At 53.8% G+C, this 27888-nt stretch overlaps 1 protein-coding gene across 1 annotated transcript in view; it reads left to right on the plus strand.

Moving 5' to 3' along the window:
* MYO7B (myosin VIIB) overlaps positions 1-27888 on the plus strand; it is a 67543-nt gene that overhangs the window by 36498 nt on the left and 3157 nt on the right. Inside the window, exons 19-40 of the mRNA XM_047872839.1 lie at positions 2999-3083; positions 4510-4728; positions 6038-6208; positions 6873-7082; positions 7214-7381; positions 7592-7719; positions 11936-12062; positions 13359-13478; positions 14512-14685; positions 15287-15514; positions 16803-16970; positions 20353-20470; positions 20566-20692; positions 21701-21867; positions 22776-22957; positions 23793-23923; positions 24198-24355; positions 24549-24702; positions 25203-25358; positions 26285-26390; positions 27341-27454; positions 27769-27856. Coding sequence (XP_047728795.1) covers positions 2999-3083; positions 4510-4728; positions 6038-6208; positions 6873-7082; positions 7214-7381; positions 7592-7719; positions 11936-12062; positions 13359-13478; positions 14512-14685; positions 15287-15514; positions 16803-16970; positions 20353-20470; positions 20566-20692; positions 21701-21867; positions 22776-22957; positions 23793-23923; positions 24198-24355; positions 24549-24702; positions 25203-25358; positions 26285-26390; positions 27341-27454; positions 27769-27856 — 3299 coding nt within the window. The remainder of the gene's footprint in view (positions 1-2998; positions 3084-4509; positions 4729-6037; positions 6209-6872; positions 7083-7213; positions 7382-7591; positions 7720-11935; positions 12063-13358; positions 13479-14511; positions 14686-15286; positions 15515-16802; positions 16971-20352; positions 20471-20565; positions 20693-21700; positions 21868-22775; positions 22958-23792; positions 23924-24197; positions 24356-24548; positions 24703-25202; positions 25359-26284; positions 26391-27340; positions 27455-27768; positions 27857-27888) is intronic.

Consider the following 27888-nt stretch of genomic DNA (forward strand, 5'->3'; position numbering starts at 1 on the left):
TTATTGAATTGCTTACTTACACTATTACTTACTATTTATTTTTTCCTTCTTGGTATTCTACAGTTTATTCTTTTATCATTTCCTTTCTCTTTAAAGAATTTCTTCTATTTGTTCTTTTAGGAGGTCTAGTGACAATTCTCTTAGTCTTCGTCTGGGAATGTCTTGATTTCCCCTTCAGTTCTGAAAGATATTTTCACTAGCATAAAATTCTGGGTTGATGGCTCTTCTCTCTCAATCCTTGGAGAATATTGTGCCACTTCCTCCTGGGCTCCACGGTTTCTGATGAGAAATCCAAATCATTTTCTCCCTATAAGTAATGTGTTGTTTCTCTCTTGTTACTTTCAAGATTTTTTTGCCTTTAGTTTTCAGAAGTTTAACCATGATGTATCTTGATGTGAATTTATTTGAATTTATCCTGTTTGAGGTTTGCTGAGCTTGTTTATATCTTCTGTTATGATTATGAAATTTTCAGCCGTTATTTCTTGTAATGCTTTTGCAGCACTATCTCTTTCTCCTTTCTTCCTAGGACTCCAATGACCAAAAAAAAAAAAAAAAACAAACAAAAACAACAACAACAAAAAAAAAAAAAACAGTCCCAATGGTGCCTAAGGCTCTGGTCATTTTATTTCAGTCTCTTTTCTCTCTGTTTTTCAGGTTGGGTGATTTTTACTGTTCTATCTTCAAGCTCACTAACTCTTTCCTCCTTTCTCTGTTGCCAAACTGAGGTTTCTTTGTTTTTGTTTTTGTTTTTTAATTTCGTTATTGTATTTTCCAGTTCTAAAAGTTCCATTTGGTTCTACTTTATGTCTTTTACTTCTTTACTAAGACTTTGTATTTTCTCATTTGTTTCAGGTGTGTTTATAATTGCTCATTGAAGCATTTTTATAATGGCTAACTTTTCTGTCCATGTTGGCATATGTTGCTTGTCTTTTCTTATTCAAGTTGCTATTTTCCTTGCTCTTTGTATGATAAGTGATTTTGGACTGAAACATGGACATTTTGGGTATTATATTATAAGAACTCTGGGTCTTGCTTAAACATTCTGTTTTAGCTGGGTTCCTCTGACACTACTCTAGCAGGGAAAAGTAGGGGTGACATCTGTTTACTGTCAGATGAGGGGAGAGTCTAAGTTTTCCACATTGCCTCCATTGACTCTCAAGGCAAGTAGATGTTCTTTTTACTGCTGGCTGGGAGTGGGAGTTCCAGCTTCCCAGTAGGCCTCCACTGATACCACAGGAGAGTGACATTCTTCCCAAATGGGGATGGTGAAAGGCCTGCCTGTGTACTAGGTCTCCTCTGATACCACTCCAGCATGGAGGGGAGGAGTACCCCATTACTGCCAAGTGGTGGTGGAAGTCCAGAATTCCCCAGAGGTCTCCACCAACACTTTAGCTCCTAGTCTGGGAAATATGAGGTAAAAAGAAAACCTAGAAAAATTACCACTGTGTCACTCCTTGGATCTGAGATCTCTAGCTAATCTGCCTTCTCCTCTCCACATTTCAGTCTTGTCTTTGTTTTACATTTTAGTTGTAGTTAGCAGGAGATATAAGAAAAAAGTATGTCTGCCCCATACATCTTCTCAGAAGTGATCATCGTCGATAACTGATGGTGTTCTTGTTCTTCTACACAATGCAATTAGACAAGAATATTAAAGAAAAGATAGAAATCAGGGTTTCTCAGCTTCAACTCTGTTGACATTTTGGATTAGATAACTCTTTGTTGTGAGGGGCTGTTCTGGGCATTGTGGGATGTTTAGCAGTATCCCTGACCTCTACTCACAAGACGTCAATAGCACCCTCCTTCCCCATCTCCCAGTCATAACAACTCAAAATGTCTCTAAACATTGCCAAATATGCCTTGGGGGCAGAATCATCCCCATTTGATAACCAGTAGTATAAATACCAGAAAGGAGACAAATTATCTTTATTTTTGATAATTCAATTATTTACTTTGGCCTATATTAGAATCATCTGGGGAGATATTTATACTCTGTGTGTGTATGTATACGAAAAAAATATTAGGTAGATGGATAGATAAATAGATATACAGATATATATATTTCCCAGAGCCTTCAGCAAAGATTCTGATTTAATTGGACTGGGTAGGGCCTGAGCATCAATAAATATTGAAGTTCTCCAGATGATTTTTAATATGGTTGAGGTCTACTGTCTTAAACCTAAGAAAATATCCTGAAAAACTAATAGAAGTGAAAAGGAAACTCAGATAAGTGTGAGATAAAAGATACATCTATATGCACCAAGCTTGCCTCCCCAGAGGCCAAATTTCAGGTTACCCTCCCAGTGTTCAGCCCACTTTCCTCCCTGCATCAGAGAGCAGTTCGATGGAGCTGCCAGGCTACCAGGGCCTAGGGGGCTGCCCTCCTGCCTTGACCTGCCTCCAGGGAGGAGTCCCAGTCCTGGGATTTCTGACCTGGTTCCTGGCAGACACCTGGGCTACTGGCCAGAGGAACAGGAAGAGTCTGACAAGGAATAAAAAATGAGACAGGACGCCTGGATGGCTCAGTCGGTTAAGCGTCTGACTCTGGCTCAGGTCACGATCTCACAGTTCATGGGTTCGAGCCCTGCGTTGGGCTCTGTGCTGACAGCTTGGAGGCTAGAGCCTGCTTCGGATTCTGTGTTTCCCTCTCTCTCTTCCCCTCCCCTGCTTGCGCTCTGTCTCTCTCTCAAAAATAAAATAACCATTAAAAAAATTTTTTTAAGTTGGAAATGAGTTTTATCCCTAATACAAGGAGTAAGGGAAAATGTCCTGATTGTTCTAAAAACTGCACTGTCCTAATTCACAAAGTCGCATCGTTGGCAGATCTCAGTTCCTAACACGTGTGTCTTTGGCTTATAAAGGCTTCTGAAAAAGAAGTAATATTTATATTCATTCTCCCCAACCTTTCATTATCCCTCTTCCCTTCAAATCATTTTCCCCCCAAAGGGTGTGAAATGTGTGAAGTTGTTACATACATTTGGACTTGCATTTGCCCTTCTAGGAAGGAGTTCCTGAAGCAGAGGCAGGCAGCTGTGACCCTCCAGGCCGGGTGGAGAGGCTACTACAACAGGCGGAACTTCAAGCAGGTGAGAGAATTCACTTGGGAGGCTGCTCCAGCTGAAAGTTCATTCTTGTGAAGGTGAGAGTTCAGGCAGGAGGGATCAGATCACTAACGTGTTACAACAGACCTCAAATGACCAGCTCTCAGCACCCCACACAGTGTCTGTTTAGCATCATTCAGGTCACAGGCTTTCAGGTTTATGGGCTGCACAGTGTCCTTTTGCAGAGTTTGGAGCGTCTCCCGAGCTAGAACAAGGTGGCCTACTCTGAAATCATATGATCGTCTTTTCTCAATTTACAGGCAACAAATAAGTGGATGGATTATTCTCTGTTTCAAGGCCTTCAGATGTTTTCCATAACCACAGTCACTGCTAATAAGTGTCTGTTCAAGAAATGAGCTAGAGCAACCATAACCATGCCCTACTGGGCCTCACTTGGCCACTTGCCTTTGTCCTGGGACATGACTATGGTTGAGACACACAGTGGTCACATCAGCAAACCAGGCTCAGGAAACCAGGACTGGATGGGCCGTGAGAGGCTACAGTTCTGTGGAGGAGAGCAAAGGCCCCTGATTACTGGACTGTGGAATGATGCTTTGGGGGCAGAGAAATTCCACAAGGAGCCTTTGGGTGTCTGGGCAGAAGAGGCTGAAAGGCAGGGAGCAGGGAAGTGACACCAAGATGCATATCCCAGCATTTTGAAATTTGACCCCGGACCTGCCTGGGTTCTGTGCTCACAGGACATAATGGCAGCTGATATGGATGGAAAGTCTACTTAGAGCCATTGCTCTGCCTGCATCATTGGATTTGTTATTAAATCCACCCCATATGTCAAGAAACTGAGGCATAGAGAAGTTAAGTAATTTTCCCAGGAGCACAGTGAGTAAGCAGTAGAGCTGGGGTTTGGGTGCCGGTCTGCGTGACATCCAAGCGTGTAAGACAAAGCGTGACCCCACACACCTGGCACTCACTGCGTTGGTCTCTGAGAAGCCAACAAGACTCGCCCAGGGACTCAGGGACTGCCATCACCAGAGCATGTTTGCAGCACAGAAATGGGTATTCACCAATTTATTTCCTCTTTATGTTAAAGATCCCAGAGATTGGCTTGGTGATGCCAGCCATCGGCCTCCACCTGGGGGCGCTAGCTCTTGACAATTTGGCTGACCTGGCTTTAGGTGTGATGAGCAAGGCCTCTAGGACCCCATCACCCACATGACATCTAAACCATGGATGTAAAATTTTACATTTTAAATTTTACATTTTAAATTTTTTGTGTAAAATTTTAGCGCTAGTCCTTTGCCCAAAAGCAGAGAACTGTAAAGGTAATTTGCGAGGTCTCCTGGGGCATATGACTTGCCTCTCTTTCTCTGTGTCCCTTTGGGGAGGCGTTCTCTGCACTCTGCCCTGCTGGGCCAGGCCTCACTTTGGATGTACATCCCTCTTGCTTCCGCAGATCCTCCTGGGTTTTGAGCGCCTGCAGGCCATCGCCCGGGGCCTCCTACTGGCCAAGCAGTACCAGATGATGCGGCAGAGGACGGTCCAGCTACAGGCGCTCTGCAGGGGCTACCTCGTGCGCCAGCAAGTCCAAGCCAAGAAGAGGGCGGTGGTGGTCATCCAGGCACACGCCAGGGGCATGGCCGCCCGGCGGAACTTCCGGCAGCAGAAAGCCAATGTAGGTGGCCGCTGTCCTCTTGGGCCAGTGGGGGATGCGTGGGACCCACGGCAGGGAGGGCAGTCAGGAGGGGTGAGCGGCAACATGAGCTTTCACCAGGCACTCCTATCCCCTCCATGTCCAAAGTTATTACTGCAGCATGTGGGACACCTAGGTCTCCCCAGGAACACACAGTGGGTGGCATGGGAGAGGCATCGTGTCAACAGGATAGTCTTATGCCTGGAACCTGTAAATTGAGCTTCTTGATCCTCTCCCTTTAGCCCTGGGGATGGTTCCTCAGCAGGACTGGGCCATCCCTGGATGACGTAGGAAACCAGGGCCAAATGAGCCATGGGAGACCACAGCTCCAAGGACGAGGTCGAAAGCCCCTAGTGACTGGGCTGTGGCATGACAGGGGACAGAGAAATTCCAAGAGGAATTTGAGTGTCTGGGCAGGAGAGGCTGGAGGACAGGGAGCAGGGGAGCCATGCAAGTTGCTCATCCCTGCATTTTGAAATCTCTCCCTCATGACCCCCTCTCCTCCAGCCGGCATCTGAGACTCAACCTCTTTCCTCGGAACTGTGATAAGGCAAAGGGCTAGGATGAAGTCCACACCTGCTCTCTAGATGAAAATTAGGTCTGCTGAGTGCATTACTAGTACAGTGGCCGGGACAAGTAAGAAAACAGAGCCTCAGACGTATGAGCAGCAGGCTTCTGCTCCCGTGTGGCCCCAGATGGGCCACAAATCAGCCTCATCTATGCGCTAGTGAGGATGGGCCCAGGGACCTGCCCTAGTGGAGCCTTGGTGCTCTTTGAGTGAAGGGACCTGGTAGATAGGTTCTGGGGGCCCCTGGGGGTTTGAGGCGGTTGCTAGGGGACCATGTCAGGGTAGGGACAGGCAGGCAGCCCCCATTCTCTGGACCTCCCATTCTCCATGGGAAATGAAAAGCTCAAGGTGGTTGATCTCTAGTCACACTAGCTATTAAATTCTAGGATTTTATTTATTTTTTATGTTTTATTATTTAATGTTTATTTATTTTTGAGAGGGAGAGAGAGTGTGTGAGCAGGGGAGGGGCAGAGAGAGAGGGAGACACAGAATCCAAAGCGGGCTCCAAGCTCCAGGCTGTCAGCACAGAGACTGACGCAGGGCTTAAACTCACGAACCTGAGTTAATGGATTGAGTCCCCCAGGCGTCCCTGAATTCTAGGATCTTAGCGGAAAACTTATTGATCTGAACGAACAACGTTAGGAGGAGGTTTGGTTGAGTTCTGGAAGGTGCTTGCCTTCACTGGGCCTGTGGTAACCTTTGCCCTGTGGGGCATCTGTGCAGGGACTCCTGGTCCTCCCGGCTAGGAAGCAGAAGAGTCAAGATGCCGTCCCCACCAGGAAGCGCAAGTCCATCTACGACAGTGTCACCGACACCGAGATGGTAGAGCGCGTGTTTGGTTTCCTCCCCTCTGTGATCGGTGGGCAGGAGGGCCAGTCCCCGAGGGACTTCGAGGTAAGATGGGTGCTGTCTTTCAGGGGTCTGGCCTGGCAGGGGATAGGAGGGCCCCGCTTAGTCCCTGACCTCAGCCAGCCTCTAGGCTCACTGAGAAGCCGGGGGTGAGGGGGGTGGGGGGGGCGGATTTCCCACTCGTATGTGACCCCTTTCCCAGAGCACCCTGCAGCTGCCACTCTGCAGATTGTGACCTGGGAACTGAGGAACACTGAGAACTAATGAACATTGGCAGCAGTGTCTGAGGGAGGAGGAAGCAGGGTGGGAGGAGAGGGCTGGAGTAGAACAGATCCCCCGGGCTCTCACTGCACTGCTTCGGGCCCTGAGACCCAGTGACCCGGGTGCCCTCCTGACCCTGCCCCCAGGTGCTCATGCCTTTCCCCTGAGCACGTACACACACGCATGCATACACGCATGCACACATAGTACACACCAGGCTGTGCAGTAGGGGCAGCTGAGACCACTTCTGCAGGAGGAACAGCCTGCCAGGGGCCCAGTGAGGCTGTGAGGCAGTGGGAGAGGTCTCAGACACGAGGGGGAATGGATCATTCTGCAGATAGCCAGACACACCTGTCTTGGGGCTCCCTGGCCCCCAGAGACGCGTGCCCTGCCAGCTAGCATCTGAGAGGATGGCTGACCCTTGACCCTCTCTCTCACCGGCACCCAGGATCTGGAAGCAAGGACCCAGAAGCTGCCTGAGGTTGACCTGGACACGGTCCCCATGGTGGAGGAGTACGAGGAGGATGTGGACGGCCTGGCCGAGTACACCTTCCCCAAGTTCGCTGCCACGTACTTCCAGAAATCGGCCAGCCACACGCACATCCGGCGGCCCCTCCGATACCCACTGCTCTACCACGAGGATGATGCCGACTGCTCGGTACACAGTGGTTCCCTGGTTTCTAGTGGCTCAGGCCTCCCCCTGGCTGAGAGGGAATGAAGAAGGGGAGGGGTCATCATGGGCCCAGGACTGTGAGCTGCGTTCTAGTGGAGACCTCTTGGTTTCCCCAGGCCGCCCTGGCTGTGTGGAGCATCATCCTGAGGTTCATGGGTGACCTGCCCGAGCCAGTGCTTTTGGCCAGGAATGGCCTGCGTGGCAGCTCCATGATGCAGCACCTCCACGACACCCTGGGCGGAGAGAACAGCACCCGGTCTCCACAGCAGCGTGGATTCACACAGGTGCCTGGTGTGAGGGGGGCAGGGCAGGGCAGACCCGAGGTGTCCCCCAGGCCTGAGGCCCCACAGAAGCTGGACCCGACTGCTGGCCAGCCATAGGATCCCAAGCTTTGGTTTTCTTCCCTGTGCCTGGTTTCCTCCTTTGCAAATAAGGAGAGTCACAACGGTCTGCAAATAAGGCAGAGTCACTGACTGCTGCCTTTGGGTTTCAAGGTGACCAGTCAGCTGAATATTGGAGAGGAGACATTTGATCCTGATGGACCCATCTCAGACCGACCAATGTCCAACCTGGAGAAGGTGCACTTCATTGTGGGTTACGCCATCCTGCGGCCTAACCTCAGGTCAGTCCCCATGCAAACGACACCCCCATCTAGAGCATCAGGCCCCCTCACTGGCTCTCAGCCCATGGCCACAGCCTCCTCCTCTCCCTGCCTCCTAACACACCCTGTCCTGTCCCTGCTCCCCGTCCTGGAGCCTGCAGCCTGGGTCTGAGTATAGTAGACATTAGAACCTTTAAAGGGTCCTCGACTTCCTCTGTGTCCAGACCCATGGGTAAAAGCCACTTTTAGGAGAATAGATGTATCATGGGGTCATGATTCATTTTATAACAGGCTTTAATGCAGAGCCCTGTCAATGAGCAAATTCCTCATTTATATTATATATATATATTACTTTACAAGAATTGTATTTTCATATAAATTTTAAGAAATATGTATACTGCTCTCTCAGAGACAGACTACTGTATTTTAGGGGTTCATATATTTTAGGTTATTATTTTTTACCAAATTTGGGGATTTCTTGCCATTTGTTTTTCAAATACTTTTACTATTTCATTCTCTCTCTTTCTTTTCCTTTGAATTGTAATTAAACATACGTAAGGCTCCTTGCTATTGTCCCTCAGGTCCCTGAGGATCAGTTCATCTTTCTTTTTTTTTTTTTTTTTTTCCTTCTCTGTTATTTAGACTGGATAATTTCTATTGATCTATCTTTAGATTTACTGATCTTTCTCTTGTCTACCACAGTTCTGCTGTTATACCCACGTAACAATTTTTTAATTTCAGATGTTATATTTTTTAGTCCTAGAGTTTGCACTTGGTTCTTTTTATGGTTTCTGTTTCTCTGCCAAGATTTCTTATTCATTCATTCACTATGAGCATGGTGTCTTTTATGTGCTTAAACAGTGATAGGAGTTTTAAAACCTTTTCTGCTGAATCCATTATCTAGGTCATCTTGGGGTCAGTTTCTGTTGACTGCCTTTCCTCTTTTTTTTTTAACTTAAAAAAAATTTTTAATGTTTTTATTTTATTTTTGAGTGAGACAGAGATAGAGTACGAGTGGGAGAGGGGGCAGAGAGAGAGGGAGACACAGAATCTGAGGAAGGCTCCAGGCTCCGAGCTGTCAGCACAGAGCCTGATGCAGGGCTCGAACTCACGAACTGCGAGATCATGACCTGAGCTGAAGTCAGACGCTCCACCAATTGAGCCGCCCAGGTGCTCCGACTGCCTTTCCTCTTAAGAATGGTCATGTTTTTCTGTTTCCTCACACATCTAGTATTGGACTGTTATTTCTGCATAATTCTATTACTTTTGGGTTGTATCCTGGACACTGAGGATAATATGTTTAGAGACTCTGGAACCTGTTACATTCTTTCAAAGAGCGTTGGCTTTTGTTCTGACAGGCAATTAACTTGGCCATATTCGAATTCTGTCTCCCTGTGGTGAGTGGCAGATGGAATCCATGTTCAGTTATTTTAGTCTTTGCTGGGATTCCTGGAGTCTGCCCCACACATGTGTGGGTCAGGAGCCAAGCTGAAATTTGGGAAGATTTTATATGCAAAATTGAGAACTTCTCTGGTTCTCTTCACTCCGGGATTTCCCTTCTCACTTTCAACTACTGTGGACACCCCAGACTCTATCCTCTGGTTGTTTAAGCCAGTAAAGCTGCACGGTTTCTACCCAAGTTTGAGCTGCCTTCGTGACACCAACCTGGCAACTCTTCTAACTTAGTTCCATTGGTAGTACTCCCACGGTTAATCCTCACTGGCCACCACACCTTCCAAGATAGTAGACATGTATAAGCTGTGTCCAAATGAGATGCACTGTGGGTTCTTCAGATACCCCTATTAGCACTTGCACACAGTGCTGTTCTCCAGCTGGGGCTGATGCTCTCTGTGATCCATTGAGACTCCTTCTCAAATCTAGCCCCTAATTGAACATACCACAGCCTATTAGCTCTGGGATCTTCTGAAATGATGGGCTGCCTGCTTGTGTGGGATCCCATCAAGATGCTTGATTCCCAACTTCTTCCATGGCATCCTCTTAGTCAACAGGAAGGCCATCCATGCTCTACCCACCAAGCGCAGCTCTTAGCTCCTAACTGTTCTCTCTCCATCATGGGTGGCTTAGAATTCTCTAGGAAGAAGCAGATCCTAGTCTCTCATTCATGGAGGTCCCTAACTTGTGTCTCTGAGGCATACAAGTCAAGCACTCTCAAGAACTCTGTCATTGGGCCCATTCCAGTATGCTGGGATAGGCCAATGGGCTTCTGGGGCTCAGCCTACCTCAGAGAATGAGAAGGATCTCATCTCTGGTGGAGAGCCCCAATCCTATTAATAGTTCTCCTGGGGTCCCCCCAGCTCCCTGTCACTTGGAGGGAGTGGAGATGGGCCAGAGATGTCTCAACTCCTAGGAAGTGCCTTCCAGGAATCACCTGTCAAATTTTTCTTTTATGCAGCAGATGGCATGGTAACTGGACAGTTCTGCCATCTTTGATAAATTCTACAAAAATATATCTCTCTAGCATGTTGAGTATTATCATCTATTTGTCCTTGGCTCTGGGGTCTTAGTCAGATTCCAAGACAAAGCAAATGCCCACTCCACATCCAGCCATGCATTCAATAAATGTTTGTCTTTTACGTTTTTATTTAAATTCCAGTTAGTTAACTGAAGTTACAGTGTAATATTAATTTCAGGTGTAGAGTTCAGTGATTCATCACTTACATACAACACCCAGTGCTCATCACAAGTGCCCTCCTTAGTCCCCATGCTAGTTACCTATCCCCTACCCCCACCTCCCCTCCAGCAACCCTCAGGTTGTGCTCTGTAGTTAAGAGTCTGTTTTCTGGTTTGCCTCTCTCTCTCTCTTTTTTTTTTTTTACCCCCTCCAGGTACACTTGGTTTGTTTCTTAAATTCTGCATATGAAGGAAGTCATATGGTATTTATCTTTGACTGACTTGTTTCACTTAGCATAATACTCTCTAGCTCCATCCACATTGTGGCAAATGGCAATAAATGTTTATTAAGTACCTGCTCAGGGCCAAGCTTTGGCATGGGGGCTGGGGATGCAGAGGTGAGGGCAATATGTCACCGTCCTTTGGGAGCTTACCCTTTGGTTGGGGAGCGTGGGAGAAGCCAGAGACCCACAATAACTGCTTGTGCTAAGATAAGGGTCCAGTGACTGGTCATAATGCCCTCCAGGGCCAGGTGGAGTGGAAAGGAGGAGGCGGAGATGGGGGGGGGGGCGGGGCGGGGAGAGACAAGGAGACAGTGGCCAGGGAGATGGTGGCCAGGATTACAGAGTCCTGAAACAGCCTGAGGGGCTGGAACTCCAAGCGGTTTGTAACAGCTGAAGCATGGAGTTTGAATTCAGTTCTAAGAGAAGTAGGGAAAAGTTTTAAGAAAGAGAAGAACTGGGCGCCTGGGTGACTTGTCTGTTAAACATCAGACTTCATCTCAGGTCCTGAGCTCGTGGTTTGTGAGTTCAAGCCCCGCATGGGGCTCTGCTCTGACAGTATGGAGCCTGCTTCAGATCCTCTGTCTCCCTCTCTCTCTGCCCCTCCCCTGCATGCACACCTGTGAGCTCTCTCTCTCTCTCTCTCTCAAAAATAAATAAACATTTTTTTAAAAAAGATGATAGAGGCTTGAGTCAGCAGGAAGGACCCAAGAGCACCCCTTCCCCAGAGAAGGCAGAGAGGAGAGGCTCATGAGCTTGTAGTAATGAGAACTGGTCAGCAGGGGAGGAATTGAGGGATTCTCCCTAGAAGTCCCGCTCCTCTCTAGTGGGAGGTTGGCTGCATTGGGAGTGGGGGAGGAGGGGGGCCTCAAGGTGAGGGAGAAGGTTGGAGATGACTTTGAGGTTGAGGAAAGAACAGATCTGGTTAGGCTGGGCCCCTGAGGGCAGGGCTGTGACCAGAGAGCCCTGGGCACTCCCTGCACCTACACCCCACCCCCAGGTGGAGGACCACGGTCTTCTGAGCAAGACTGGGTGAGGGAGGGGGCAAAGGCCCAAAGTATGAGGTAGGAGGTGAGGTCCAGTGGGAGTGGGCCAGTGGGAGTGCCTGGAGTCTTGGAAAGACATTGGAGGTAGCACAGTCCCAGGAGATGGCAGGGCCCAGGGTGGGCCAGGGGTGTGGCAGGGGAGCCCAGCAAATGCAGTTGGAGGTGAAGGGACTGCAGGTCACCGTGGGGACAAGACCCCACCTGGGGGCACAGAAGGACTTGTGCCCAGGCAGCTGTGTCTCCTCTCCCCACCCAGAGCCAGTGGTGTGTGTCTTTCAGGGATGAGATTTACTGCCAGATCTGCAAGCAGCTGTCGGAGAACTTCAAAATGAGCAGCCTGGCCCGGGGCTGGATCCTGCTCAGCCTTTGCCTCGGCTGCTTCCCACCCTCCGAGAGGTTCATGAAGGTGGGGAGGATGCAGGGCAGGGGCTGGAGGGGAGCAGGTTGTAGCGGGAGCATAGGTTGGCTCTGGGCTCTGAAGCACATCCAGAAATCCCAGCCCCTGGCCGATTTTCTTGCTCCTGCAGGCCAACGTGGGCAGCAGTGCCTTCTAGGCCTCAGTTTCCCCATCTGTAAAAGAGGACCCTCGACCTGGTTCCTTCCAGCCCTCCTTCAGGGTCTACAGGCCACTCCACTGGGCTCAGGAACCGGGACGGCTCTTCTGAGGAGACAGTGAGGTGGTAGAAGAAACGTGCATTGAAAAGACGAAGATGTTCCGGGAGTGGGCGCCAGCTGGGGACCGGCTGCAGCGTTCTCCCTCTAGTCCTTAGAACTAAACGTGGAGCTGGGGGTTGACAGGTGCTCCCAGGTGTCAGAAGCCCCAGACCTCGCTATTTAATATCCTTTTTGGTTCTGATTATAAAAGTAATATGCAGGAAATGCAGAAAGTCTAAAAAGAAAAGTCCTCTCCTCATCCAGAGGTAACTTCCGTCGATTCTGGCCACTGTAACATACAGCGTCGTACTTGTGATCACACAGGATCACACAGGCATCCCGTCGGGGACAGCAGGAGGCGTGTGCACTGGGCCGCTCCTGACACCAGCAGACTCCTCCAGTCTTTTTGTGAGACAAAACGATTTCCAACGCGTTTTATCAAACGTGTTTTAAGTAACGACCCTCCTGCATTTTTCGCTTATCTCCGTAAGAGTCTTCTCAGGGTGTGAACTTTTCCCAGATGCCAACTTTAATGCCATGTATCTAGAGCCATCCCAGAGAGTATTTAACATGCTGATGGACATTTAGGGCCCATCTTCCAATTTCTCATCACCATACGCACCAGTTAAAACATAGATATAAAGATCGGTTTGAATTACTGGGTCAAAAAGGATGTGCATTTTTATACCATGCACTATTTAAAACATTGACAAACCGGTCCTCAGAAATGTACCAGTTTACATTCCCTCTCATGGTGTGTGAGAGTACCCAAACAGACCTTTGCCAACACTGAATATTATTATTTTATTTTTTTCCTGATTTATTGAGGTATAATTGACATATAACCTTGTTTAAATTTAAGGCATACAATATAGTGATTTTATGTAGGAATATGTTGCAAAATTATTACCACAATAAGGGCAGTGAACACGTTCGTCACCTCACTTAGCTCCAATTGGGGTTATGATTTTTGGAACCTGTGTGGGTAGGAGGTGGAACTGGCCTCTGTCCTAAGTGTCTTCCTCTCCTTCCCTTCCTCACCCACCAGTATCTGCTGAACTTCATTGGTAAAGGGCCGGCTGGATACGGGCCCTTCTGTGCAGAGCGCCTGAGACGCACCTATGCCAACGGGGTGCGCACAGAGCCCCCCGCCTGGCTGGAGCTACAGGTAGGGGGCAGCAGGGGTGGGAGACCATCTGTGGGGGTGGTGCCAGCCCCCGTGGTTCCTCCAGCACCTGCCAGCAGTGTGTCCTCTGGGCCTCTCCATCTCTCATCGTACCTTCTGTGCCTGTGGTCCCTATGCATCACGCCTGGGCTCGGCCTCCCCAGGCATGGCCCAGGCTTCAAAAGTGCCCTCCCCACATCTTTAGGGACCTACTAGCTCAAGGAAAAAGTAACTTTTAGCCTTATGGTGTGAATGACTGCTAATTGGGCAAAATATTGCCCCTCCCAAGGGCATTTGCATTTTATTAAGAAGACAGTGATCATTCCAAGGTGGGCATCCTTGGTGGCATTGCTATTTGTGTCATCTGTGAGTTTTTGCAGTGTCCTCGGAAGAGTCATGGAGACACAGGCAGGGTTCAGGGGGCCCATGGGTCCTGGAAGGCACTCACTCCCTGGACCCTGTGGTACCCTATACCAGGGGTCACCTCCTGCCCCACCCTGCGACACAAGTCCAGGGCCCGCCTCTTCTCCCTCATCTACCTGCTCGGTGCCTGGGCCCTGGAGTTGCACATGAACTTGGAGCAGCTGTGTGGATGTGGTCATACCCTGTTGTGCACAGAGAGGAACAGTGGCTTCCACGGACCCAAAATGTCTCAGAGTTCAGGACTTTGAGATTTCCAAGAGCTTTTCTGACCTTCTGTGATTCTGAGCCACTTAACCTCACCAAAGCTCAGGGTTCTCATGTTAAAATGGGACCTTCTGCCTGCAGGCTGCACTCCATAGACCACTGAGGCAGACTTGGAGAAGCACACAAACTAGTGGACACACCAGACAACATTGCCCTTGCCCTGGCCAGGTCCATCAGTTCGGCAGCGAGCATCTGCTGGCCAGAACTTTAACTCTGTGCCGAGCCAGCTGGGGCTGCAGCAGGCCTGGTGCTCAGGAGCCCACAGGGATGGGCCAACAGGGGCTTGGGGACAGGAGGGATGGTGAGTTGGTCTCCAGGACCGAGGGCCTGAGTCTTCATCTGTCCCCAGGCGGTCAAGTCCAAGAAGCACATCCCAATCCACGTCATCTTGGTGACTGGGGAGAGCCTGATTGTCATGGTCGACTCTGCCTCGACGTCTCGGGAAGTCTGCCTGCACATTGCCCACAGGCAGGGCCTCAGTGACCACGTGGGCTTTTCTCTCCAGGTTGCCGTGTACAACAAGGTACTGCCAGCTGTCCCGACCATCCCCCACCTCCCTCATACACCCAGGCCAGCTCAAGCCCTCACACCATGTCACCCTGGCCACTCCTGCCCCTACCAGATGCCAAACACACACACATACACACACACACACACACACATTTTGTAGGTCCCCTGCCACACCTGAGCAGCCCACACATAGACCAGGTACTCACACATCCTACTCCAGCCCCCCTTGTACCAGAGAGCCAGACTCCTATGCCCAAGAATTGGAGGGTCACACCAACACAGTCCTACCTGAACCTCATATCATCTCCCGGCCAGAGTCTCTCACACCCATGTCCACAGCCTCTGACTCAGACATACTCAGGCCGACCAACCAATCCAACCAACCAGCCTTAGCACACCAGCCTTGGGCATCAATCCCTGCCTGCTTTGGGAGGGGGCCGGTAGGGAGGTGTGTTTCAGAGTGACAGGCAGGCCATGACCCCATGTGGAAAAACCCCTCAGGCTCTCAGAGGACCAGCTGAGCACACCCTTCCACCCACGTGTCCTGAGGGTGTCCCCACGAGGCCTGGCACACAGCAGTTGCTAACCCCCACTACCCCTAATTCTGGCCTCAGTTCTGGTCCCTGGGCAGCGGGCGCGACCACGTGATGGATGCGGTGGCCCAGTGTGAGCAGCTGGCCCGGGAGAGGGGCGAGAACGAGCGCCAGTCACCCTGGCGCATCTACTTCCGGAAGGAGTTCTTCACCCCCTGGCACAACTCCCAGGAGGACTCCATCAGTACCCAGCTCATTTACCGCCAAATCCTGCACGGGGTTTGGTCTGGCGAGTACAGCTTTGAGAAGGTGAGGGGACACCATAGGTACCAGGGCCCCGTGACGGAACCATCAGACAGCCTAGAGAAGCACCATATTCCAGGGCAGGCCTGGGCTGTGGCCTGCAGGGAGGACCCTGTGGAAGAGTATGTGGGGATATGGAGAAGCAGGAGGCAGACACCAGGAACAGGCTCTCGGAGTGCAAGTCCCCGGGCCCCTCTGTGGGGTGTGCAGCTGTCCCCTCCCAGCCCGGCCCCCATTTCCTCCTCCCTTGGACCACAGGTTTGCTCAGGCCTCTGAGCTCCTTTGCCCCAGCAGCAGGCAGGGGAGGCCTCCCATTGGCCTCAGGCTCGCCTGGCTTCACCACGGTGGCTATTTGTGGGGCAGCAGGAAGGCGGCCTTACTGCCCTAGTGCTCAAGATCGAGGCCCACCTCTGCCTCATCCTGACAGTGGGACCTTGGAATATTATGTCACCTCTGAGGCTCAGGCCCTCTAGAAAGTGCAGAGAGGAGCGAGGGCTCTTTGTATGGTTGCAGGAACCCAGGGAGGGGAGTCGTGTGACCTTCCTGTGCCTGAGTCAGGAGGACCCTGCTCTGAGGCCTGCAGCAACCCTGGAGGCCTGCCTGCAATGGAGCAGTGGGCAAGAAGAGGCAGGGACAGGACAGAAAGGCCCCAGAGATCCTGGCAGTTGGGTGGCTCTGCAAGGTTTGGTCTCCCGGAGAGAACAGGGCTGCCCGGTTCCCGTAGAGCCCTGGGGACAGGGGACCCTGCCCAGTGCTGGGCCATGCTGGTGCCTTATACGGGATCCTGCCCAAATGAATCCTTGCAGACACCCTAGGGAGGCCACTGGTGACAAGTGAGCACTGGCTAAGACAGGGTAGAGGCCTTGCCCACATTTACCCTACTCAGCAATGTTAGGGCTCCCCATGTTAGGGTCCCAATGTTAGGATCCCCCCTCCCCAAGCCTCAGGGCTCCCTCCCCCCACACTCACTGTCTACCTGAGGGTTGGGAGAGTGGCATGGGAGAGGGAGGGTCACCCCTTGTTCTCAGGCAGAGGGACTGCAGGGCTCAGGCCAAGGCTGCTGGGAAGTTACAGCTGCCAGCAGGACAGCGGCCTACTGGGGCCCAGTTGGCACACCGAGGTTCCAGTGTGTTGGGGAAGGGATAGGTCCCGCCCAACACAGGTAACAGGATGGGGCGCTCACATTCCTGGTTCTCACCGGGATGTTTGCAGCGAGAGCTGGGGCACGGCGGGGGCATCCTGCAGGAGGCCATGCCTCCCCACTTGCAGCCACGTTTTCTCCCGGCCCGTGCAGGAGGAAGAGTTGCTGCAGCTGCTGGCCCGGCACTGCTACGTGCGGCTCGGCGCCTCCCTGCGGAGCGAGGCCATCCAGGAGCTGCTGCCCAGCTGCGTCCCCTCCAGGCTGTACAAGACCAAGCCACCGGAGAAGTGGGCCAGCCTCGTCACCGCCGCCCACGCCAAGGTCAGCCTCGGCGGAGCCTGGGCACACACACGGGGCGTGCGGCCTCCTTCGGAGCCAAGGGGGGTGCGGCGTGTAAAGGGTTGGAGGCCCCCGCAGGACAGCGGGAGACCTTGACTCCCAGTGAGCTGGCTGCATCTCTCGAGGGCGGAGTCATCCTCTCGAGTCCCGCTCCCCGATCACAGACCCACCCCACTGGCCCTGCCCCCTTCCAGATGGCGTCTCAGGGGCGTCGGGGAAGCTCCCGCCCACGCTCCTGTCCACTGCAACCTCCACCTCTGGCACAGGTGGGCGTCCGCAGCTGCCAAGCACACGCTGCGCCCGCGCCCTGGGTGCAGGCCCTGCACGGCGGGGAGGGCTGCGTCTTCTACCCCCGCCCTTCGGCCTGCTCCATGTGGACGGGGCTCCTCCTGGGGGCTCACGCCTCCAACTCCCCCACAACACACAGGATCACCCACACCGGTGCGGGTTTCCGCGGCTCCCTGAACATCACCCCACGAGGGGACAGCAAAGACACACCATCTGATTCACAGTCCTCCTGCTGTCCCCTCTCTCCAGCACCAACAGGGACAGCCCTCCCCAAACCTGACCCCCATCAAAACCTCCTTCCTTCCAGGGTGCCGGGCTGGGCAGCGTGGCCTGAGGACACCACTTGCTGTGGCTGTCGCTGCCGCTGCCGCTGCAGGAGAGCTATGCATGGATGGGGGGGGGGGGGGGGGGGGGTGGGAACTGCCCTTTGGTTAATTTCTGCGTCCACCTCAATTATCCCTGTGGCACTATAGACCAAGAAAGGGCAGGACAGGGATCAGGGAAGAAGGCAGCACAATGCCTGCTTCTTAGGGGCTGACAGCCCAGCAGCAGGGACATGAGCCCCAGGTGGGTTCAGGCAGCAGGGGCCCTTCAAGTTCAGAGAAGGGTGGTGAGCATGGCCAAGCCACATAATCTCTGCAGGAAAGGGGGGCGGGTCCCCCAAGTGGGCCCATGGACAAGGGTCCTGTGCACTTGTGGTTTGGGAAGTGCAGCTTGCCCTGTCCTGCTCTTTAGGGATTCACGGTGCATAGCTATTTATGAAAAGCTCTGACAAGTCCTGCCTTAGAGAAGCAAGCCTGATAGTTTTACCGACATTTCCCAGACATATTTGACCACAGAACCTAAAGGTTTAGCATCTTTTGGAAACAGTTCTTGGTGATAGGAATTTGGGGAAGCAAAGCCCACTTGGTGGTTTTTGGTGTTTCCCAGCTTGAGTGAATGTGTTTGCAGGAGAGAGGTCATGGGCTTTTAGTGCTCATATGAGGGAAGGACCAGAGGCTTACATGAACCCAAATGAACATGAGTAAGAAGTGGCTTTGTAGTTTAGGAAGGGAGAGTTGGGGTGAGGATAAAGAATTAGGAAATGTTACCCAACCACTTTTTTCCAAAGTGAACATACTGACTTTTTTCGTTACACCACTTAAAACATGTACGTTACCAAATGCATTAAAAAATACAGACATGTACAAACAGAAAAGTGAAATCACCAATAATTTATCAATGAGATCATCACTCTTAGCATTGTGGGATAGATTCTTCCAGACTATATTCATGGGTACACCACTGAGAAATGAATATGATTAGAGAGAAGTAATACACCTTTAAAAGAATAAACATAGGCTTATATGGCAACTGTTTCTTCACTTAGCCACATAGCAAGGGGCCATATTTCCATGTCTCAAAATACTAATCTTCATACTCTTTTCCCTTTTTTTCTCTTTTCCTTCATGTTCATTTTTTTTTTAATTTTTTTTTCAACGTTTATTTATTTTTGGGACAGAGAGAGATAGAGCATGAACGGGGGAGGGGCAGAGAGAGAGGGAGACACAGAATCAGAAACAGGCTCCAGGCTCTGAGCCATCAGCCCAGAGCCCGACGCGGGGCTCGAACTCACGGACCGCGAGATCGTGACCTGGCTGAAGTCGGACACCCAACCGACTGCGCCACCCAGGCGCCCCTTCATGTTCATTTTTAATGGCTGCATAGTACTAAAGTAATGCATTATAATTTACTGATTCCTGTTGATGAATGTTAAGGTCATTCCCCATTTTTCATTATTATTTTTTTTTTACAGAAGTCACTTTTTTTAAGTTTATTTATTTTGAGAGAGAGGGAGAGAGCACATGCACATGCGAGTGGGGGAGGGGAGAGAGAGAGAGAGAGAGAGAATCTGAAGCAGACTCTGTGCTGTCAGCATGGTCTGACGCAGGGCTCAATCCCATGAACTATGAGATCATGACCTGAGTGGAAATCAAGAGTTGGATGCTTAATCTACTGAGTCACCCAGGCTTCCCCCCTCCACCGCTTTTCATTTTTAACAATGAACCACTTTGTAGTTTTATATACTTGATGGTTATTCGCCAGGATAAGTTCCTCGGCAGGGGATCTCAAAGGGTATGAACATTCTAAGGTGCTTGATACTGTGGCATGTTGCCAGATCACCCTTCAGATATGAGGCTTGGATTTACATTCCACAATCCAGGGTATGAATGGTACCCAACCACTTTTTTAAACTAGCAACAAGAGAAATAAAATTTTATTCGACCAATAGTAAAAAGAAAGTTCAGCTGGACACTGTAGCCAGCTACCGACACAGAGCAGTGGAGACAAGAAGAGGAGAGGGAAAGGGTGGAGAAGAAGTTGAGAAAGAGGGAGGGAGGAACGTGGACTGGGGGCAAGTTGACACGATCTCTGAGAGGTGGCTCCCAGATAGGCAGCAGAGCTCTAGAAAAGACAGGGAGAGGTCCCAAGGGCACGGAGACACACGCCAAGACAAGCCTCCTGCACGAAGTGAGACACAGGCCCATCAGGCACATGTTGGCGGGAGCAGGCCCACCTCAGCCTTCCATGCCTGACCTATGGCCCTCTGGCGCCCTGATGCCCAAGAGGGGCAAGCCTTTTTCCCTTCTCAAAACCACCTGTGAAATGGGGCACCTGGGTGGCTCAGTGGGTTAAGCAACCGACTTTGGCTCAGGTCATGATCTTGCAGTTTGTGAGTTCAAGCCCCGCGTTGGACTCTATGCTGACAGCTCAGAGCCTGGAGCCTACTTCAGATTCTGTGTCTCCCCCTCTTTCTACCCCTGCCCTGCTCATGCTCTGTGTCTCAATAATAAACATTAAAAAAAAATTTTTTTTTTAAAAACACCCTTGAAAGGTCCTCTGCCAGGGTGGGTGAAGTAGGGCTGTGCCCGCCTCCCCAGCAGCCTTCACCAGCACTGGCCTTTCTTAGAGGCTTCACAGAACAATCCAGCAAATGAGCACCATGACACCGGGCCCCTGATTCAATAAGGGGAATCCGGGGTTGCGTGAGTAAGAGATAAGTGACGGAGGTGACCCATTGTGTCTGCCCCTGCAGGCGCAGTACACCCAGAAGCAGGCAAAGCCACTGGCCGTGCAGGAGCAGGTGGTGGAAGCCGCCCGCCTGCAGTGGCCGCTGCTCTTCTCCAGGCTCTTTGAGCTCACCACACTGTCTGGTAAGGGGGCCTTATGGAGGGGAAGGGGGTGCAGGCAGAGCTCCCCCACCCCCTGGGGCAAGCCTAAGCTTCACGACCCTGTCCTCCCCGGCCAGGCCCCCGACTGCCCAAGACTCAGCTAATCTTGGCTGTCAACTGGAAGGGGATGTACTTCATGGACAAGAAGGAGAAGATGCTCCTAGAACTCTCTTTCCCAGAGGTCATGAGTCTGATCACCAACAGGTGGGTGTCCCAAGGGAAGATGCCCCAAATCTCTTTCCTCACAACCTTAGTTGGTCCTTGGGGGCTCCGGGAGAGACAGGGAGAGAGGGAGGCACATGTCCCTGGGTGCCCGGCTAGAGCACAGGGGTGACGATGGACATGTGCAGCGTGGTGGCCACTGGACTCGGGACCCCACCCTGTCCTGCTGCTGGGCCAGTACTGCCCGCTAAGTACTGCATCTGCGAGTGAGGCATTGTTCTCTCAGGCTTCTCTTGAAACCCAGATCCACCTGGAAGGGGGCACAGAAGCTTGTAGCCTTTTGGGTGTGCATTCACTTACAGGCTGTCCCTTCTCATGGGTAAGAACTGGTCACACGGAAAGTGCGGCCCATCCGAGAGAGGAAGTGAAGGCCAGGGGCTGGGTGTGTGGCAGGGTGGCCGTGCAGGCCAGGCTGGGCCTCGGACCCCCCCACCCCCACGGCTCTGCATGGCTCTCATCTTCTGAGAATACCCCCAGCCCTTTGGGAAGGCCTGCCTGTGCCCCGCCAGGGCCCCTTGGTTAAAGCATACCCCAGTGTGCCGTGACCATCATTATTTGTACCCGTGTGCGGGGCACACAGTGGCCACCACTTACTCAGTCTGACCGTGCGGGGTGCCCGTCCCCACGACATCACCCACTCTGCAGATGAATAAAGTAAGACATGGGAGGCTGAGTAGCTAGCCCAAGCTCACCAAGACTGGTGCCCCATTTCAACTCCAATGTTCTTTGCCATGTCCCTGTGGTGGCCCTATGCACCAACCACCTCACTGCCCACTCAGAGCCGAGCCCAGAGGCTCGCTGCCTTTGAAGCCTAAAGGACCCTGAGCTCTGGGTGTCATTTGCCCACTGCACGCAGTGGTCCCTCGGCTCAGACCTTGGTTCTGGCCAAGTCGTCTGTAACAAGGCAGGGGGGGCCTCTGAGGCAGCTGGGGGCTGGAGTGGGAAGGGTGGAAGAGGCCAGCAGTCATGTTGTACCCTTTGTCCCCTCAGGGAGGCCCAGGGTGGGCAGAGGCTGTTACTGTCCACACTGCACCAAGAGGAGTACGAATTCATGTCCCCCAGCAGTGTGGCCATCGCTGAGCTGGTGGCCCTGTTCCTCGATGGCTTGAAGGAGAGGTCCGTGTTTGCCATGGCCCTGCAGGACAGGAAGGCCACAGGTGCCCAGCCAGGCGGGAGCAGGGTGTGGTGAGGGGGCCAATGCTGTGGTCAGGGGGAAGGTGGCTGGCTCATCCCCATGTCTCAGCGGCCATACAGCAGGGCTCCGGGAGGGACCCGAGCAGAGAGAGAGAGAGACAGAGGGCTACAAAGCACGGTCGGGGACAGCTTTGGGCAAAGCCCTCCCTTGTACAAAATGAGGGGCTTAAGGAGGTGGTCTCAAACCCCCCCAGAGGGGAAGCTAGTTGAGGACTGGACACTGTAGGAAGCTCAGGAGAGGGTCCACATCCTCCACCCTGCAAAGAACGGCCCAGCCACCAGTCTGACCTTTCAACACCCCACAGCCACACTGTTATCCCACTTACAGACCAAACCAGAGGCTCGGACAAGGGAAGCAACTTGTCCAGGGTCATAGCTCAGGGGTGGGGGACCGAGCCCTGGCAGTCTAGTTGTTGGCCTACCTTTCCTGCAAGCCAGCACTCCAGCAAGAGCAGAGCACTCCTGGGAGTTGGGAGGGAGTACGGAGGCTCCCTCGGATGGAGAGGAAGGGGCTATGCATCCGGGTCTTACAGCAGGAAAAAGTGCCCAGAAACATTATCCCTTTTGCCCATTCTATCCCTACAACTGCCCAAGAGGGAGGGATTATTATGTCCTCCCAGAGGAGGACACAGGCTCAGGGGGCGTCACGGCACTCAGAGCCTGTCCCCCGAAGCTAGGGCCGCAGCTGAGCTCCCTAGCCCCTGCCTGCCCGGGCCTGGGAATCTGGCCAACTGCTCAGCCTCACACTGGCTTTGGGCCCACCGCTCTGCCAAAAGAGACAACCCCTACAATGCCAACCCGGTCTCTGGCCTCTGTATAGCCCTTGGTAAGTGGTGGCTTTTCTGCCCCCATGTGTGACCTGGGATTGCAGAGGATGCCACCATCCTGCCCTTCAAGAAAGGGGACCTGCTGATCCTGACAAAGAAGCAGGGGCTGTTGGCCTCTGAGAACTGGACCCTGGGCCAGAACGACAGGACGGGCAAGACGGGGCTGGTGCCCACGGCCTGTCTCTACGCCATCCCAACGGTCACCAAGCCCTCGGCACAGCTGCTGGTAACTCACACGCCCATCCATCCTCAGCCCGGGACCCTGTGGGCACATGGGGAGGTGACCTGGTTGCTAGCCCTTACCCCACCTTGCAGAGAGCCAGGAGGGTCACCTGGGCCTCAGGTCTGCTCTGCCAGCCCTGTCATCCCTCTGCAGTGCCCATGAAGCTGGCATGGTGCTTGGCACTTCATAGATGCTCCCATGACAGTGCATCCTGGTAACAAACCCATTCCCCCAACCCCCACCAGCCTGGCTTAAACCTGACCCACCCAAGGGGGCCCAGGTCTCCCTACTGCCAGGTACCACCCACCCCAGCCCCCAAAACCAGCCCCAGGATTCGCACACTGAGTGCCAGCTGTGTGCCCTGTACACTGCAGCACTGAACACAAGAGCGACTCCGCCCTCAAGGAGCCTTTTAGCAAACTGTTAGCTGACGGCAAGTATGCAAAGTAACTCCAAGAAGCAGCACTTGCTGTCCTAGGAGCGAATAATAGGGTAGGGGCTCACTTGTCCAAGAAGGCATCCCTGAGGAAGTGACATTTGTGCTGTGGCCTGAAGCGCTCAAGGAACCAGGCAGGCAGGGCCAGGGTGAGAGGCGCCCCTGACAGGTGCTCTGGGGAAGGGGAGCAGGGTGGGTCTGAGAAGCCCTCCCAAGGGAAAGGAACAGGCCTGGAGACATTGAGTCACGGGTCAATGTCGTGGGTCACACAGCAGGTGACACAGGAGGGGTAGGCCCAGGCCTGTACATCCCTGTGGTCAGCCCCTCCCATGGCACTGGAGCAACCAGGCCTGTGGGGAGGGCCTCGTGGGCAGTGGAACCCACAGACCTGTGCTTCCACAGAGCTTGCTGGCCATGTCACCAGAGAAGCGGAAGCTGGCAGCCCAGGAGGGGAGGCCCCCAGAGCCACTACCTGAAGAGCAGTCCAAGGAGAAGCCACACACCCTGGAGGAATTCTCCTACGAGTTTTTTAGGTGCTCACTCAGGCCTCCACCAGGCCCCTTCAGCCCCTCTGTGCTCCCTGGGGGTTACAGGGAGGCCATGGAAGCAGGTGCAGTGTCCACCTGGCCTCCCTGGGAAAAGAGGGGACTCTGTGAGCCTCCCACAGCCACCCTGGGAGGGCAGGGAGCATGAGTCTGAGTCTGTCCCCCAGTAGTGCACACACAGTATGCAGGTGGGGAGAGGAGGGAGAAGCTTGGGCAGACAGGGCTTGAGAAGGGCCCTCACATCAGCCTTTATTCCTGACAGGGACCCAGAGAAGGAGACAGTCAGCAGGGCCATGCTCCCCCTGGCCCGGACCCGGGGCCACCTGTGGGACCACTCGTCTGAGCCACTGAGGCAGCCTCTGCTCAAGCGCGTCTATGCCAACACTGAGCTTCGGGACCCTGCCTGTCAGATCTTCATCGATATCCTTCCCCAGCCAGCCTGCCCCAGCTCTGGGCCAACCCCACAGCCACCCTGGGAAGGGCACAGGCCCCACTGAGCACAGGGCAGAGGCAACATGCAGCTCGCGGGGCCTGTCGAGAGTCAGAGTGGGACCAGGGCCAGGGTCAGAGGTAATAGGCAGCCATGATGGCACATCCTCCTTGACAGCCACACCCATCCTCCGGTACATGGGGGACTACCCTTCTCGCCAGGCCTGGACACCCGTGGATCTCACCAACCAGATCTTCTCGCTGGCCCTCCAGGAGTCAGCCCTGCAGGATGAGGTCTACTGCCAGATCCTGAAGCAGCTGACACACAACACCAGGAGGTCTGCTGGGGACGGGCTGGGGCCAGAGGCCCCCGGGCTCCGTGCCCAGACCCCCTCAGTCTTTGCCCTAGTCCCCAGAGGCTGCCCATGGGTCAGAGCGGGAGGCAGTAGCTCATGGGCACTACCCAGCCTGCCCAGGCACTGACAGCAGCAGTGGGAAGGCCGGGACACCCCTCTCTCCTGCTAACTTCCTGGGGGTGGTCAAAGCTGGGAGGAAAATGGACCTGCCGTGGACCCTACCTGCCCCCACCCTTTCTTCCTTGCGACCTGGACACACCATGGGCTCCCTACACCTCCGTTGCCTCCACCAAACAAATGGGTGCAGGGAGACCCCCTCCCCATCTTGTGTGTGTGAAAGCCTTTGAGGCCTGAGGCAGCCGGGTGGCAGGCTTCCTCGCCCACGGCCCCAGGTGGGCCTCATGTCCCTCTCCCTGAGACACCTGGTGGGCTGGGGCCTTCTGGGGGGCCCTTCCTAGCCTGACAGGCGCTGCCACCTCCAGGTACAGCGAGGAGCGTGGCTGGCAGCTGCTGTGGCTCTGTACCGGCCTCTTCCCTCCTGGCAAGGCACTGCTGCCCCATGCTCAGAAGTTCATAGACACTCGGAGGAGGAAGCCGCTGGCCCCTGACTGCAGCCGCCGCATCCAGAGGATCCTGAGGTGAGCCCACCAGTGCTCGCTCCCTCGGGAGAGTCTGCCTGTCGATGCTGAGGGGCCTGTCCAGCCCTTCCAGAGCTCATGGGCCAGTGTGGACACTTGTCAGTGGAGCCAGACTCTGTGTCTTCTCCGGTAGCTCATGTCCATTTAAGAGCGCAGGACCAGGCCTCCAGCAACCTGGGCAAAGGCTGGAGAGCAAGGCTCAGGGGCGACCTGAGAGGCCTCGGTGGTCAGTGGGGGCTTCTGGCAAGCTTAGTCTTGGCCATGAGCTCTCTCTACCCTAATAGCTGCCTTCCCAGGGCACAGAGGGAACTGCCTGGAGGCCAGAGCAGGACCTCAATGCCCCAAGCCACCCCAAAGCCCAGCCCAGCCCAGCTATGAGGCCAGTCTCTGCCAATCCATATGGCCAGCCCTCCTGTGTTTGGGCAATACTTCCTGGGCTCTGTCTTGGTTCTCATCCACGCCACCCACCCTGTCTGGCTTGGCCTCCTGTGGCTGTGGGAGAGTTCGTTGGCCATGATTGTGGAGGAGGAGGTGGGTGCCCTCAGAGAGACCCTGTGGGGGTCCCTGACCCCTACCTGATACCCATGCTGTGTGAGAATGAGAACACAACTTGCCCTAGCCACTGGTGCTCTCCACCCCGGAAGCTCTGGGTCAGCCCAGGTCCCCTCCCCCATGTGTGTCCCAGGCCTTCCCAAACTCCTCAGAGCTACAGGTCACCTGGAAAGTGAGTCCAGGCTGGCCTCTGCTGCTTCCTCTGGGCCTGGTGCTGAGCCCCCCTGAGTACCCTGTCCTCCACTGGAGTGGTGGAGTTCTTTATTGTGTGTGTCTGGCACACAGTTTAGCTTGGGGGCTGGTGGCCAGGGCCCGGCCTGGGCCGGGCTGGGGGTGGCAGGGTGCCATGCTCAGTAATCACTGTCCTGCTCTAGGACAGGGCCCCGGAAACAGCCCCCACACCCGGTGGAGGTAGAGGCTGTGGAGCAGAACATCACCCGCATCTGCCACAAGATCTGCTTCCCCAATGACACTAGTGAGGTGAGCCTCCCGCCCAAGGTGCTGGCTTCCCAGGCTCCTGGCCTATAGCCCACAGCAAAGCCCCTCCCCACCTTGTGGACAGACGCTGTTTTCAGGGCTACAGTGAACCTCCTGCCCCTGCATCTGCCCCAGAAACTGTCTGCTGTGCCCTCGCTGGTGCCCCACAGACATTAACTGAGTGCCCGAGCCCTCAGGTGCTCAAGGCCAGCACAGGGAGGGGCCTCCCCGGAAGGAGTGCTGCTGGTGCTGGGGGCAGTTCTGGACATACAGGGGGCGCTCTAGGCCAGCGTGGGGAAGGGCCGCCCCTGAGGATGGGAGGGGAGCTGCTGGTGCAGTGGGAAGTCAAGGAGGTCCCAAAGGTGTCAGGGGCACTCCTGGCCAAGGTGCACAGAGAGGAGGCCCTAAGGGAGGGCAGCAAAGCCAAGTCCCAGGGCATGGGGTCCCGACAGGCTTCTGACCCTGCCCTGGGGCATCAGGGAGCAGGTGCTGCCATTAGGCATGTGTGCAGACTGAACCCATGTGGCTGCTGGGGACAGCAAAAGATGGGGGGGGACCATCAGGTGCCAGGTGTGGTAGAGAGGTCCCAGCCAAGTGGCAGCAGTGAGGTGTGGGGCAAGGGGCCGAGGGCCATGTGCCCTTGCAGGCTTTCCCAGCAGCGGTGTGGCCTTTATGGTCTTAGAGACTACGGGTCCCACAAGGGAAAGTTCCCACAGTCTGGCTACAGGGCTCTCAAAGCAAGTTCAAAAGGCTGAGCCTCCTGGGTCCCCAAGGCAGTGAACTCTGACTGAACGACATAAGCATCCAGCTGGTTTTCTAGAAGGGAAGGCTGCTCCTTCTCAGGCTGGGGCATGTCCAGCCAGTCTTAGGAAGGAGAAACAGCCCCAGGCTATGATGGGTCATCCCGCGTCGAGCCTCATCCTGAGACATTCACGCACTGCTTCTCTGCCCAGATGCTGGAGGTGGGCACCTACACACGGGTGCGGGACGTATGCCAGAGTGTTGCCACCAGGCTGCAGCTGGCCTCCTGGGAAGGCTGCAGCCTCTTCATCAAGATCGCTGACAAGGTGCAGTCGTCTGGGTGGGCCAGGGCTAGAGGCGAAGGTGGGCAGATGTCTGGTGTCTGTGGCATTGTCCCCATGTACTGGGCCGAGCCCCTCACTGCACACAGGCTGTCAGGATGAAGGTAGGTGGGCTTATGGAGCGGCACAATCCGGTACAGTTCCCCAAGCAAGTGAGACCCAGCTCAGAGCAGCACCTGGCCTCCCAGGCCATAGACAGGCTGGCAGGGCCCAGGCCGCCAATGCCCCCCAGGCGGGCATTCCCCTGGAGGTCCTTCCACCTGCACACCTCCCTCTGCCTCCCTCCCCACCCACCCCAGGTCATCAGCCAGAAGGAGGGAGACTTCTTCTTCGACTCCTTGAGGGAAGTGTCTGATTGGGTGAGGAAGAACAAGCCCCAGAAAGAAGGTAAGGGGAGCAAGATGGGGTGGGGTGAGGAA

Source organism: Prionailurus viverrinus, chromosome C1, assembly GCF_022837055.1.
Source record: "Prionailurus viverrinus isolate Anna chromosome C1, UM_Priviv_1.0, whole genome shotgun sequence".
NCBI lineage: Eukaryota > Metazoa > Chordata > Mammalia > Carnivora > Felidae > Prionailurus > Prionailurus viverrinus.